This window comes from Musca autumnalis, unplaced genomic scaffold, assembly GCF_047663935.1.
Source record: "Musca autumnalis isolate F117 unplaced genomic scaffold, ASM4766393v1 scaffold_5, whole genome shotgun sequence".
In the NCBI taxonomy this organism is placed as follows: domain Eukaryota; kingdom Metazoa; phylum Arthropoda; class Insecta; order Diptera; family Muscidae; genus Musca; species Musca autumnalis.
Window position 1 is genome coordinate 174,682,700 of NW_027412088.1, and position 14,848 is coordinate 174,697,547.

At 32.6% G+C, this 14,848-nt stretch overlaps 2 protein-coding genes across 3 annotated transcripts in view; one reads left to right on the top strand and one right to left on the bottom strand.

The window, feature by feature from the left end:
• The window catches only part of LOC141404970 (uncharacterized), a 1,496,028-nt gene that overhangs the window by 344,891 nt on the left and 1,136,289 nt on the right, over positions 1-14,848 (top strand). The gene's annotated exons all lie outside the window — the stretch shown is intronic.
• The window catches only part of LOC141406044 (uncharacterized), a 50,059-nt gene continuing 46,332 nt past the window's right edge, over positions 11,122-14,848 (bottom strand). The window contains exon 9 of the mRNA XM_073991055.1: positions 11,122-12,153. Coding sequence (XP_073847156.1) covers positions 12,043-12,153 — 111 coding nt within the window. The 3' untranslated portion in view covers positions 11,122-12,042. The remainder of the gene's footprint in view (positions 12,154-14,848) is intronic.

Below are 14,848 nucleotides of genomic sequence, written 5' to 3' on the forward strand. Positions count from 1 at the left end.
ACATATAATCACTTTCTGAGTCGATTTATGCATGTCCGTCCGTCTGTCTGTCTGTCTGTCTGTCCGTCTGTCCATGTATTTTTGTTCGCAACGTACAGGTCGCATTTTTTGTCCGATTCAGCTGAAAATTGGGGACTACAACTTTTTTAGCCATAGGAAAAACGCTATTGCTTTTGGTGAAAATCGGTTCAGATTTTAATGAAATGTGGAATGTTTGACTGAATTTGGTCTAGAAATAAGTGTGCCAAATTGTATAGAAATCGGTTCAGATTTGGATATAGCTCCCATATATATTTTCGGCCGATTTCACGTATTTTCTGTACCAAACACGCTATATATTTCCGATTTCGATGAAATTTGGAATGTGTGACTGAATTCAGTCAAGAAATAAATGTGCCAAATTATATCGAAATCGGTTCAGATTTGGATATAGCACCCATATATATTTTCGGCCGATTTCGTATTTGCTGCTCCAAACACGCTATATAAGTCCGATTTCAATGATATTTGGAATGTGTGACTGAATTCGGTCTGGAAATAAATGTGCCAAATTATATCAAAATCGGTTTAGATCTGGATATAGCTCCGATTTATATTTTACATATTCACAGTGGTGTAGGGTATCATATAGTCGGTCCCGCCCGACTTTTATCCTTTCCTTACTGGTTTTTCTTTTCTTTCGTTTTTTTCATAGTAGACTGTTTTTTTCTAGGGGAGGGCTATTAACCCGACGCCCAAACCCAAGTTTTTAACGTTCTCACTACCTTTAACGTGTGTTAAAGGCAGTTGCCCAGGTGACACCACGGGGAGGTCAGTGCCCACTTGCGATGAAAGAGGGACCAAGATAAATCCTGGGCTTTGCCGTGTTAAAGCCGGTCATGGCCTTCCTTGGTATCTTCCATCTCCTACGTCACCTACTAAGAAAAAACAGTTATCTAAAAAAAACAACATCGACACTTAATATGTTAATATGTATGCATTTGATTTCACCGAGGTGTCAAAACATTAACATTAACATAGTCTACTAGCAATCAACTCAATCACGCACGACAATGTGTGTAAACAAAACTCTCAAACATGAAGAATTCTAATTAGATTTATTTGTAAATAACAATTTATTATTAATGGCAAGCAATTAATTACTTGTTAAGCGATTGATCCAAACAAATAAATAAAGGAAGAAAAAAAAAAATAAACAAAAAATAATGTAAAAAAACAAAAACCCATTAGATGAATAATTAAATTCAATAATTTGTTATAAGAGTAAAGTCAATTATAATATTATATTAACAAAAAATTCAATTAAAAAACTAACAATTAACTATTAATTTATTCAAAAATATATATTTTTATACCCTACACCACTATTTGGAGAGGGTATTATAAGTTGGTTTTGGGCAAAAAGTTTGTAACGCATCGAAATAATGGTCGTAGACCCATACTTATATATACCAAAATGAATGTCTCGACGAGCTGAGTCGATCTGGCTATGTGTGTCCGTCCGTCAGTCCGTCTGTCCGTCTGTCCATCTAAACCTTGTAATCACGCTACAGGTCGCAATTTTGAGCGGATCGTCACGAAATTTTGGATGTTGATGGGGGTCCCGGAGGGGAAGAAGCCTATTGATTTTGGTGATGGTCGGATAATATTTAAGGGTCGGAATGGGCAAAAAACTTATGTGGATAAAAAGACAACGTTTTTTTCCAAAGCGAATATCTCAGCTTCTATACGGGGTATACCAAAAGCAAAACCTGACAATAAAAGTAGAAAATGTCGCCTTTCTAATGATGTAAAGTAGGTTCTCGTAGGTGATCAAACAACGAAGATATCACAATAGTCGCAAATAAAACCCAAATTTTTATTTTTGCAATTTTAATTATAATGACGAATATCACAGCTTTGGTTGGGGACTTTCCAAAAGCAAAGCCTGGCTGTGAAAGTAGAAGATCCCATCTTTACAATGATGTAAACTAGGTCGGCGTAGCGAACCAAATAACGGAGATATCGCAATAGTAGGTAATACATCCCATTTTTCCACTTTTTTGGAAATCACGCTACAAGGCTCAATTTTGATCGGATCGTCACGAAATTTTGAGGGTTAATGGGGGTCACGCAGATGAAGAAGCCTATTGATTTTGGTGATGGTCGGATAATATATAGGGGTCGTAATGAGCAAAAAACTTATTTGGAGAAAAAGACAACGTTTTTTTTTACAAAGCGAATATCTCAGCTTCAATATAGGGTATACCAAAAGCAGAACCTGGCCATGAAAGTAGAAAATATCGCCTTTCTAATGATGTAAAGTAGGTTCTCGTAGGTGATCAAACAACGAATATATCGCAATAGCCGCTAATAGAACCCAACTTTTTATTTTTGCGGTTTTAATAATAATGACGAATTTCACAGCTTCGGTTGGGGATCTTCCAAAACCAAAGTCTGACTATGAAAGTAGAATATCCCATCTTTACAGTGATGCAAAGTAGGTTGGCGTAGGTGGCCACATAACGGAGATATCACAATAGTCGGCAATACATCCCATTTTTAATTTTTTGTAATCACGCTACAGGTCGCAATTTTAATCGGATCGTCACGAAATTTTTGGGGCTAATGGGGATCCTACAGAGAAAGAAGCCTATTGATTTTGGTGATGGTTGGATAATATTCAGAGGTCGGAATGGGCAAAAAACTTATTTGGAGAAAAACTCAACGTTTTATTTCAAAGCGAATATCTCTGCTTCTAAAAGGGGTATATCAAAACCAAAACCTGCTGATGAAAGTAGAAAATATCCCCCTTGCAACGATGTTACGTAGGTTGCCGTAGGTGGTCAAAAAACGAAGATATCGTCAAAGCCGCTACTAGAACACAACTTTTCATTTTTGCAATTTTAATAATAATGACGAATATCACAGCTTTGGTTCCGGACCTTCCAAAAGCAATGTAAAACAGGTTGGCATAGGTATCCAAATAACGGAGATATCGCAATAGTCGGTAACACATCCCATTTTTCCACTTTTTTGGAAATCACGCTAAAGGTCGCAATTTTAATTGGATCGTCACGAAATTTTGGGTGTTATTGGGGGTCCCATAGAGGAAAAAACCTTTTGACTTTTGATAATGGTCGGATAGTATTCAGGGGTCGGAATGTGACAAACAAAAATATTTGGAAAAAAGTCCAACGTTTTATTTCAAAGTTAATATCTCAATTCTGTAGGAGGTATATCGAAAGCAAAACCTGGCAAGGAAAGTAGAAAATATCACCTTTACAACGATGTGAAGTAGGTTGTCATAGGTGGTCAAACAACAGAGATATCGCAATAGTCGGTAATGCATCCCTTTTTCCATTTTTGCGCAATCACACTACGAAATTTTGATCGGATCCTCAAGAAATTTTGGGGGTTGATGCGTTTCAAAAAAATTGACCTGTGTTAATGTAGAAATTCAGAGCAAAGGCGCTAAGCTATCCCAATTTTAATATTTTGAATTTGATTAGTCAAACGCTTATGAACAGGGGTAGTGGTGTAGGGTATCACATAGTCGGCCCCGACCCGACTATAGCCTTGGCTCGCTTGTTATATATTGGGGAAGTAGTAGGAAGGGAATCAATCAGCCATGGGACAGTTCAAATCCCCCATAAGAACATTTTAACGGATTTTAAATACCTGTGTCATCTAATAAAACTTTTGTGAAAAAGGTGTCGCAAATTTATAAACTATGATCATTGAGGAGAATAGAATTCTCCCTGTTTCCCTTATATTAAATTTTACGAATAATATTTGTTTTTAGTTCTATTTAACCAATGGTTGAGGTCCCATTGAATCCTGCTCTATATACCTACTACTAATTTCAAACTTTCCTTTTGTTGCTACCCCACAACAGTTTTTGTTATCTCTTTTTATTCAACACTTCAAATAAATATCCATCCCGAGAATATAATGTTACTTTATTGATTTTATGAGTGTGTGTTCGTTTGTTTGTTTTTTCTTTTTTATAATAAATTGTCAATTATTTACAATATTGAGTATTGGCAATAAATTGTAATTTATTTATATTTCTCTGTCTACTCATCAGAATGGCTAATAAAGTCAGGGCAATTTATAGTCATGGTTTCGAGTTGCTCTAATATTTATTATACAACAATTGAGCCTTTTGGAAAATTGAGCCTGATAAAATATTTATTTAAGGCAACAAATTGTTTTTCAAACACATTGATGAGAAACAAATGAGTAGTACTAATCAAGATCATAAATATTATTATGGTAATATATTTAAATTTTGAGGATTATTTGGGATAATTTATGTGAAATTTTGCATTTAATATGAGACTCATTAGTGACTGATTGATAGCTTTCAAAGTTAGGGCGCATGATTGATGTCTTTAATCATAAGTCAAATTTTAAAAAAAAATATTTGCTCAAAAAACTTGGATTTTTTAAAATGTATTTTCCAATAAAGGTCAATTTCTAAAAAAAATATTTTTGTTAATAAACATGAATTTAATAAAAAAAACGTGGATTTTTTACAAAATAAATAAAAATATTAAAAACATATTTTTTTTCAATAAACATGGATTTCTTAAAAACTATTTTCTATTAAAAGTTAATGTTTTAAAAAATATTTTTTCAATTAACCGGGAATTTTTGAAAATATTTTTTCAATAAACATGAATTTTTAAAAAATATTTTTTAATAAACTTGGACTTTTTAAAAAATATTTTTCCAATAGACTTGGATTTATTTTAAATGTTTTTTCAATAAACTTGGATTTTTTTTTAAAATAATTTTCATAAACGTGGATTTTTTTAAAAAATATTTTTGCAATAACCATGGATTTTTTTAGTATTTTTTCAGTAAACGTGGATTTTTTAAATAATATTTTTTTTAATAAACGTGGATTTTTTAAATAATATTTTTTAATAAACGTGGATTTTTTAAATAATACTTTTTTAATAACCGTGGATTTTTTAAATAATATTTTTTTAATAAACGTGGATTTTTTAAATAAAATTTTTTTAATAAACGTGGATTTTTTAAATAATATTTTTTTTAATAAACGTGGATTTTTTAAATAAAATTTTTTTAATAAACGTGGATTTTTTAAATAAAATTTTTTTAATAAACGTGGATTTTTTAAATAAAATTTTTTTAATAAACGTGGATTTTTTAAATAAAATTTTTTTAATAAACGAGCATTTAAAAAAATGTTTTTTTAATAAACGTGCATTTAAAAAAAATGTTTTTTTAATAAACGTGCATTTAAAAAAATGTTTTTTTAATAAACGTGCATTTAAAAAAAATGTTTTTTTTAATAAACGTGCATTTAAAAAAATATTTTTTCAATAAACTTGGTTTTTTTTTTTTTAAATATTTTTTCAATAAACTTTGTTTTTTTTTTAATATTTTTTCAATAAACTTTGTTTTTTTAAAAAATATTTTTTCAATAAAGGTGAATTTTTTAAAAAATTTGATTGGAAAAAAAATTTAACAAACGTGGATTTCTTAAAAAGATATTTTTTCAATAGACCTGGATTTTTTAACAATATTTTTTCAAAAAACTTGGATATTTCAAAAATATTTTCTCAATAATCGCGGATTTTTTAAATAATAGTTTTTCAATAAACGTGGATTACAAAAATTCTATAAACGTAGATTTTTAAATACATTTTTTTAATAAACGTAGATTTTTTAAAAATATTTCTTCAATTATTAAAAAAAATATTTTTCGCGACCCCCGTAGATTTTTAAATAAATATTTTTTCAATAAGCTTAGATTTTTTAACAAATATTTTTTTAATAACCACGAATTTTTTAATTAAAATTTTTTCAAAAAACTTGGATTTTTAATGGCATTTTTTTAATTATTGTGGATTTTTTATTGGATATCATTTCAATAAACGTGGAATTATTAATGAATATTTTTCAATAAACGTGGATTTTTAAATGAAGTTTTTTAATAAACGTGAATTTTTCATTGAATATTTTTTAATAAACGTGGATTTTTTAATGAATATTTCTTCAACAAACGATTATTTTTAAAAAAATATTTTGTAAATAAACGAGGATTTTTTAAAAATTTTTTCGATAAACGATTATATTTTAAAAAATATTTTTTCAATAAACGATTATTTTTTAAAAAATATTTTTTCAATAAACAACTATTTTTTTAAAAACTATTTTTTCAATAAACGATTATATTTTTAATTTTTTTTTTCAATAAATGATTATTTGTAAAAAATATTTTTTCAATAAACGATTGTTAAAAAAATATTTATTCGCGCCCCCCGTGCAACGGTGCAACATGGTTGGAGTCTTTAAGGCGAAAATTGTGTAATACCCTCCACTTCATCCCATGTATGAGTCGGGCACCGGTTCCCAATTTCCGGTACTTCCCCCCAATATTTAATGGATGTCACTTAAAATGTATGCACGGGACAACAAATTTACCTTCTAAAATGGCCAAATGGTACCAAAGGAGAGGACCAATATGCCTCTCCTTTGGTACCTCCCCCACAAAATTTCACTTTTTGAACTTTAATCCTAATCCAAATTTTTGTCGGTTCATACGCCCATAATTTTGAGACATAAATAAGATATTGGGAAAAAAGTGTTTCAAATTGTGTAGGCTGAGGGTATACGAGTATCTCTGTCGGCAAAGCCGACTGATAATTTTTTACCTGTTTTCTCTAAAATAATTTATATTTTTGAAAATTTTAAATGAAAACATATATTGTTCTGTAGGTTCTGTACTGAAAATGTACTTTATTAACAAGTTGTCTAAAAATATTTTTTTGTTTGAGTATCTTTTAGAGAGAAACTTCCAGTAAAATCTGAAATGCTTTTTTATGCTATTTCATTTCATTATCAAATAATAAAGGGTCGCGAAATTCTTGTGGCTTGAAACTCATTCTGCATTCAACAAAATACGTGTTCAGTCTTATGCGGACTAGAAGTGCATGAAATGGCATACTCGTATCTACTGGACAAACTGTACGATATACCAAGAGCTTTCTCCGGAGCATATCTTGAAAATAGAGAATTGTTTTACAGCAATAATCGAAATTTTTTATTTCTATTTTAGATAAATTTGTTGCTAAATAGTATGAAAAAATAATGGAAAAAACGTATTGTTATGTGTCATAAAATGCTAATATCTGCTATAAGTAGCATACTCTTCTGTTTTTTTTCTCCTATTATTAACAAAGCTGTAACTGAAAACAAACGTAAATGAAATTAATGCTCAAACATTGGTTATATGGTATTAAAATCTGATGTAATTTGTACTGTTTATTGTACCCTCAGTCTTTAAGCTAACGATACAAATGTACCTAATCGAAATAATAGTTTTAGACATCCCATTAAAAAGTTTCACAATTTCCACACAAAAGTTGTGGTCAATTTAACCCTCTAAATATTATCCGATCGCCATCTCAAATTGCAAGCTTCTCCTTTGTGACATACTCTTACCTTATTTAAAATTACGCGTTGATCGGACTATTATTGAGACCTACAGAGGCACTAGAAAATTGGATAAATATTATGTTTTTGGTCCATTTCACCCGCTAAATATTTCACGATCATCACCAATAAGAATAGGGACCTATTCTGATCTGAATAAAATAAAATAAAAAATAAAATAAAATAAAATAAAATAAAATAAAATAAAATAAAATAAAATAAAATGAAATAAAATAAAACAAAATAGAATAAAATAAAATATAATGAAATAAAATAAAATAAAATGAAGTGAAATAAAATAAATAATAAGTAAAATAAAATAAAATGAAATAAAATAAAACAAAATAAAATGAAGTGGAATAAAATTAAATAAAATAAAAATGTACTCTAAGTGTAAAATCGAGAAACATCGATCTGTAGGATGATTCGGAGTTTGGAAGTTCGGAATGGGGTTATTGCCAGGGTGGAAGTTTGGAGTGTTGGAATTCGGAGTGGGTGGTTGGTTTCAATGTTGAAAGTTCGGAAAAAATAACTCGATCCCTATAATCTACTAAAAACATATAAAAACCACGCCTATTGTCTTCATTGGTTGCCCCTAACAATCTTTTAAAAATCCATGCCGATTGTCTTAGACTTACAGGTGTTCTTACAGGTCACCTGGGTTTACAAGCTCATCTGCAAAAAATTAATTGTGCAGACAACAGCGTATGCAGGGCATGCGGAGAGGATGATGAAACATTGGAGCATTTTCTCTGCCAATGCCCCGCTTTCGCAAACACCCGATCCCAGTTTTTAGGGAACGACACAATACCAGATCTTAATCAGGTAATTGTAGACGACCTAAAATAATTACGTGATTTTGTTAAGGGAACAGAGTTCCTTAATTAATTTATAGTAGAGTCCCCTTTTTTAAAAAAACTTAGACTAGAGCGCACAACAGGCCTACTTCATGGCTTATGTGTATGTCCACCAGGACATGTGGCGATTATTCGCCCCTCTTTTTAACCTAACCTGCTGATTGTCTTCTTTGGTAGCCCCTAAAAATCTTTAAAAAAATCCACGCCGATTGTCTTCTTTGGTAGCCCCTAAAAATCTTTCAAAAATCCACACCGATTGTCTTCTTTGGTAGCCCCTAAAAATCTTTAAAAAAATCCACGCCGATTGTCTTCTTTGGTAGCCCCTAAAAATCTTTCAAAAATCCACACCGATTGTCTTCTTTGGTAGCCCCTAAAAATCCTTAAAAAAATCCACGCCGATTGTCTTCTTTGGTAGCCCCTAAAAATCTTTCAAAAATCCACACCGATTGTCTTCTTTGGTAGCCCCTAAAAATCTTTAAAAAAATCCACGCCGATTGTCTTCTTTGGTAGCCCCTAAAAATCTTTCAAAAATCCACACCGATTGTCTTCTTTGGTAGCCCCTAAAAATCTTTAAAAAATCCACGCCTATTGTCCTTTTTGGTAACGCCTAAAAATATTTAAAAAACCACGCAGATTGTCTTCTTTGATATCCCTAAAAATCTTTAAAAAAATCTACGCATATTGTGCTTTTTGGTAACTCCTAAAAATCTTTCAAAAATCTACGCGTATTGTCCTTTTGGTTCCTCTTAAAACTCTTTAAAGAATCCACGCTAAGTTTGGTTTGAAGGGTGAAAGTTCGGAAAAAAAGTAATTCCATCCTTATAATTTCTTGTCATTACCGTGTCTTTCCCTATTTCCAAAAAAATCTCCCTCGAAACGGTTTAAACCCTTTACTTGTTTTAACAATGTACATTGGCAAAGAGAACGTTTACCCCGCAAATTTTAGGCAAATTTATCCATATTTGGTCTGCAAAGCCAAAATGCAAAGTTTTCTGTGGAACGAAAGAGCACAATTTTTGGCAAAATCTTAACAAAATACACTTTGCAGTTACAACTTTTTACTAAGCGGATGGGAACGTTTGTGGAACAGAAATCAAAAAGAGAGCAACATTTTCTTGAAAACTAAGCAAACTCAACTTGTTATTAGCAACTTCTCACTTATCAAAAATAAGGGTTCTGTGGAACGCAAAAATTTGCGAATTACCAAAAATATTGCTAAGTGCAAAATGAAAAGTTGATAAATTGTTTCATGGAATAGGGCCCTGGTTGACAACAACAGCCTTAAATTCAAAACTACAATCATTCACAAGTCGATGTCTCCGATACATTCTGAGAATATGGTGACCAAATGTTATAAGCAATTCCGATATCTTCAAGCCCTAGATTGGAATCCCCAAGGTAGATGAAAAAAAGGAAGACCAAAAAATGCGTGGAAAAGAAGTCTTGTGAAGGAGTTAGAATCCACCGGAAAATCATGGAACGAAATAAAATCAATAACAAATGACAGATCTTCCTGGAAGATGTTTGTAGATGCCCTATGCTCCTCAAGGAGCTAAAAGGAAAAGAAGAAGACACCAAGAAAGAATTTCTTCACCCCATCCATAACTAACAACTTTCGCTCGTTTATACGACCCCCTTCGTCTATAAACACTCGTCTGCAAAGACTCCTTTTCGCTCGTCTATAGAGACTTTAGTCAGCTCCTCTACAAAATCAACCATCAGCTCGTCTATGAAGGCCCCATTCAAATCGTCTAATAATACTTCGTTCAGAACGTCTGAAAAGATTTCTATTCACTCGTTTATAAAGACTCCCCTTCTTTGTCTATTCTACTAAGACTCCTTTTCGCTCGTCTATAAAGGTACATATTTTTCGCTCGTCTATAGATACTGCCTTTTGCTCTTCTATAGAGACTTTCTTCAGTTTCTCTGTAAAGTCCACCTTTAGCTCGTCTATGAATACTGCATTCAAATCGTCTAACAATACTCTCTTCAACTCGTCTATAAAGAGTCATTTCAGTACGTCTATAAAGACTGCCTTTCACTCGTCCATAACCACTACCCGTTACTCGTCTAGAAATATCCCTGCTTATCTATAAAGACTAATTTTCGCTCGTCAATAAGAGTTTTCTTCAGCTGGTCATTAGAGATTTCGATTCGCAGGGGTATACAGACTCCCATCAACTCATCCATAAAGACTGTCTTCGCTCTTCAATAAAGACTGCCGTCATCTCGTCGTTAAAGACTCTCTTCATTTCGCCGAAAAATACTTCCTTCATCACATCTATAAAGACCCGTTTATAATCGTTTATAAAAACCCCATTTAACGTGTCTTTCGAGACTCCATTTCGCTTCTCTATAAAAGTTCACTTCATGTCGTATTTAAAGATTCGTTTTCTCTTTTTATTTAGTCTTTAGAGACTCCCTTCGGCTCGTCTATTACATTTCCCTTTCGATAGTGTATAAAAACTCTATTCAGCTCGTCAATTAAAACTCGTCAGCTTGTCTGTCAACGCTCATTTTTGCTCGTATATAAAAACTACCTACAATTTATATCTAAAGACCTCCTTTCGCTCGTCTGTGAAGACTTTACATACTCCTCCTATGAAATACTTACCTTGATCTTAAGGTTCATAAAGATTCCATGCTTTCTAAGCCAAAAACAAAAATATTTTCCTTTGCTTTGAGGCGTATAACTATTGACAATAGTTATACGTTCCAATGACCCCATATATTTGCATACTTACCCGTATTGCTTATCCATAAAAAGTAAAACATCTTTTCATTTATTTTGTTTCTTTTTGTGTGTTTCGTTTTTAACAATTTCTTTACTTAATTTATTAAAATAAAAATTACAATTAATTACAATTTTACATAGATTATTATAAGAATTTAATTTACACATTATGGAATTGGAATTCCATGGATCGGGGATAGTTAGTTTTGAAGTTTGACATTCTTGTAATTTTGTTATTATAATAATTTCTTATTATTAGTTTTTTCGTTTATTATTATTTTGTTTAATTAAATTAGTTTATATTCATTCATTGATTTGTTTTTGTCTTTAATATCTGCCTATGGTTTATAATCTTAACAGTTTCATAGTTATACTTAAATTTGTAGTTGTCTTTTGTTGTTGTTAATGTATATTAAATGCTTGTTTAAATAAATTTTAGTTTATTTTATTGGAATTTGTTGTGGTTTATTTTAGTTATTTGGTTTTTAGTTAAGTTGTTTTCATTTTATTTCTTTTTGTTATTTTCTTGTCTTTGCAAAAAGGCAGTTAATTGAGTATTTCTTTCCCTCTGTCTCTGTATGATTTCTTTAACATTTTCTTTTCTTTTATTTAGCTAAAATCGTTTACATTAGTCATGTTTTTTTTGTTTTAAACTGTTACTGTCTGTTTTTCCTAGATTTCCCTTTTTGTTTCCTTTTAAAAGGGACTCCTGTTAAGTTTTGCTTTTTAGTTATAATTTTGATGGCCTGTCTAGTTTTTATTTACTTTTTTTCTTAACATGAGGTTTGGTTTTGTGAAATTTAGTTTTAATTTTTTTTTCTGTATTTTTTGTTTAAAAAAAGTCGTTTTCTTTTTTGTTTTTTCTTTTTTAATGAGTTTAAATATTTTTATTCTGAGGTTCATTGTCTTGTCCATTTTTACGTTACGTTTACATTTTAGGTTTAAACTTTAATTTTAAATTATTGTTGCCTTTGTTGTTCGTTTTTGTGACATTTACCGTCAGAATCGTGTTCCATTGTTACGATCCTGGGTCATAATAATACTCTCACCATTCAGTTGATGGTGGACAATTTCTTCGGGTACGGTTTTGAGGAGACCAGATGCGGCGGCCTGAAATGGGAAATTGTTAAAATAGATTAATAATTAGAAACATATATTTTATTTTTCATTTAATATTGTTGATCTTTGATCAGTATCTTCTTCTTCTATTCGTTTGGCTTGAGGTCATAAATAAAAAAATAAAAAAGCCAAACGAATAGAAGAAGAAAAAATACAAATATTTTATATGGTATAACACATGGCGTATTAATAACGACAGTACCTATACGCCACCAGGTACTGCTCTCTTTGATAAGGAGGTTATAGTATTATAGACTTATCTCACTGTCTTATTAATCGTCAAATCTTACTTGCAGGGGATCTTTTCACCTAGGCAATAAACGCAACTAGTTGACAACCTCCCTCCGACGGTCATGAAACATCGCTTCTGCCTATAAAGATTCCTTCCCAAAAAAGTTCTTCTATGGGATTGTAATTTGTCATATCCCTTCTATTTCAAGTTAACGTTTAAAAATAAATCACCTTTTCTGAAAGAAAGGGTGCTTCTATAGACCCCTTCTGAAAGAAAGGGTGCTTATATAGACACTTTTTGAAAGAAAGGGTCCCCCTATAGACCTCCTCTCAAAGACAGGGATCTTCTATAGAGCCTTTCTGAAAGAAAGGTTGCTTCTACAAAGCCTTTCTGAAAGAAAGGGTACTTATTCAGGATGTTTCTATAGAACTTTTCTGAAAGAAAATGTGCTTTTCTAGACCTTTTCTGAAAGAAAGGGTGCTTCTATATTCATTTTCTGAAAGAAAACGCGCTTCTATAGATCTATTTCAGAATGACAACGTGCTTCTAAGAAAATTTCTGAAAGAAAAAGTTCTTCTATATACACTTTCTGAAGGAAAGGGTGCCTCTATAGAGAAGGAAAGGGTGCTTCTATAGAATCTTTCTGAGAGAAAACGTGCTTCTATAGAACCTTTTTGAAGGATAGGGTGCTTCTATAGAACCTTCCTAAAAGGAAGGGTGCTTCTATAGAACCTTCCTAAAAGGAAGGGTGCTTCTATATAACCTTCCTAAAAGGAAGGGTGCTTCTATAGAACCTTCCTAAAAGAAAGGGTGCTTCTATAGAACCTTCCTAAAAGGAAGGGTGCTTCTATAGAACCTTCCTAAAAGGAAGGGTGCTTCTATAGAACCTTCCTAAAAGGAAGGTTGCTTCTATAGAACCTTCCTAAAAGGAAGGGTGCTTCTATAGAACCTTCCTAAAAGGAAGGGTGCTTCTATAGAACCTTCCTAAAAGGAAGGGTGCTTCTATAGAACGTTCCTAAAAGGAAGGGTGCTTCTATAGAACGTTCCTAAAAGGAAGGGTGCTTCTATGCACCCTTTCTGAAAGATAGGGTGCCCCTAAAGACCCTTTTCGAAAAATAGGGTGCCCCTAAAGACCTTTTCTGAAAGAAAGGGTGCTACTGAAGACCCTTTCTGAAGGAAAGAAATGGTGCTTCTATAGACCCTTTTTGAACGAAAGTTTACTCCTATAGACCCTTTCTCAAAGAAAGGGTTTTCCTATACACCTTTTCTGAAAGAAAACGTTCTGTTATAGACCTCTTCTGAAAGAAAGGGTGGTTCCATAGACCCTTCCTGAAAGAAATGGTGCTTCTATAGAACCTTTCTGAAAGAAAGGGTGTTTCTGTAGAACCTTTCCGAAAGAAAGGGTGCTTCTAAAGAACCTTTCTGAAAGAAAGGGTGCTTCCATAGAACCTTTCTGAAAGAAAGGGTGCTTCTATAGAACCTTTCTGAAAGAAAGGGTGCTTCTATAGAACCGTTCTGAAAGAAAGGGTGCTTCTATAGAACCGTTCTGAAAGAAAGGGTACTTCTATAGAACCTTTCTGAAAGAACGGGTGCCTCTATAGAACCTTTCTGAAAGAAAGGTTGCTTCTATAGAACCGTTCTGAAAGAAAGGGTGATTCTATAAAACCTTTCTGAAAGAAAGGGTGCTTCTATAGAATCTTTCTGAAAGAAAGGGTGCTTCTATAGAACCTTTCTGCAAGAAAGGGTGCTTCTATAGAACCTTTCTGAAAGAAAGGGTGCTTCTATAGAACCTTTCGGAAAGAAAGGGTGCTTCTATAGAACCTTTCTGAAAGAAAGGGTGCTTCTATAGAACCTTTCTGAAAGAAAGGGTGCTTCTATAGAACCTTTCTGAAAGAAAGGGTGCTTCTATAGACCCTATCTTAAGGATAGGGTGCTTTTATAGACCCTTTCTTAAGTATCGGGTGCTCTTATAGGGTGCTCCTAGAAAGAAAGAAAGGGTGCTTCTAGGGTCCTTTTATAGACCCTTTCTGAAAGAATGGGTGCTTCAATGGACCCTTTCTAAAAGAAAGGGTGCTTCTATAGACCCTTTCTGAAATAAAGGGTGCTTCTATAGACCCTTTCTGAAAGAAAGGGTGGTTCTATAGACCCTTTCTGAAAGAAAGGGTGCTCCTTTAGACCCTTTCTGAAAGAAAGGGTGCTCCTTTAGACCCTTTCTGAAAGAAAGGGTGCTCCTTTAGACCCTTTCTGAAAGAAAGGGTGCTTCTATAGAACCTTTCTGAAATAATGGGTGCCTCTATAGAACCTTTTTGAAAGACCACCTTCGGCAGGTCTATAAAGACGACCTTCGGATGGTCTATAAAGACCACCTTCGGATGGTCTATAAAGACCACCTTCGGATGGTCTATAAAGACCACCTTCGGCTGGTCTATAAAGACCACCTTCGGCTGGTCTCTA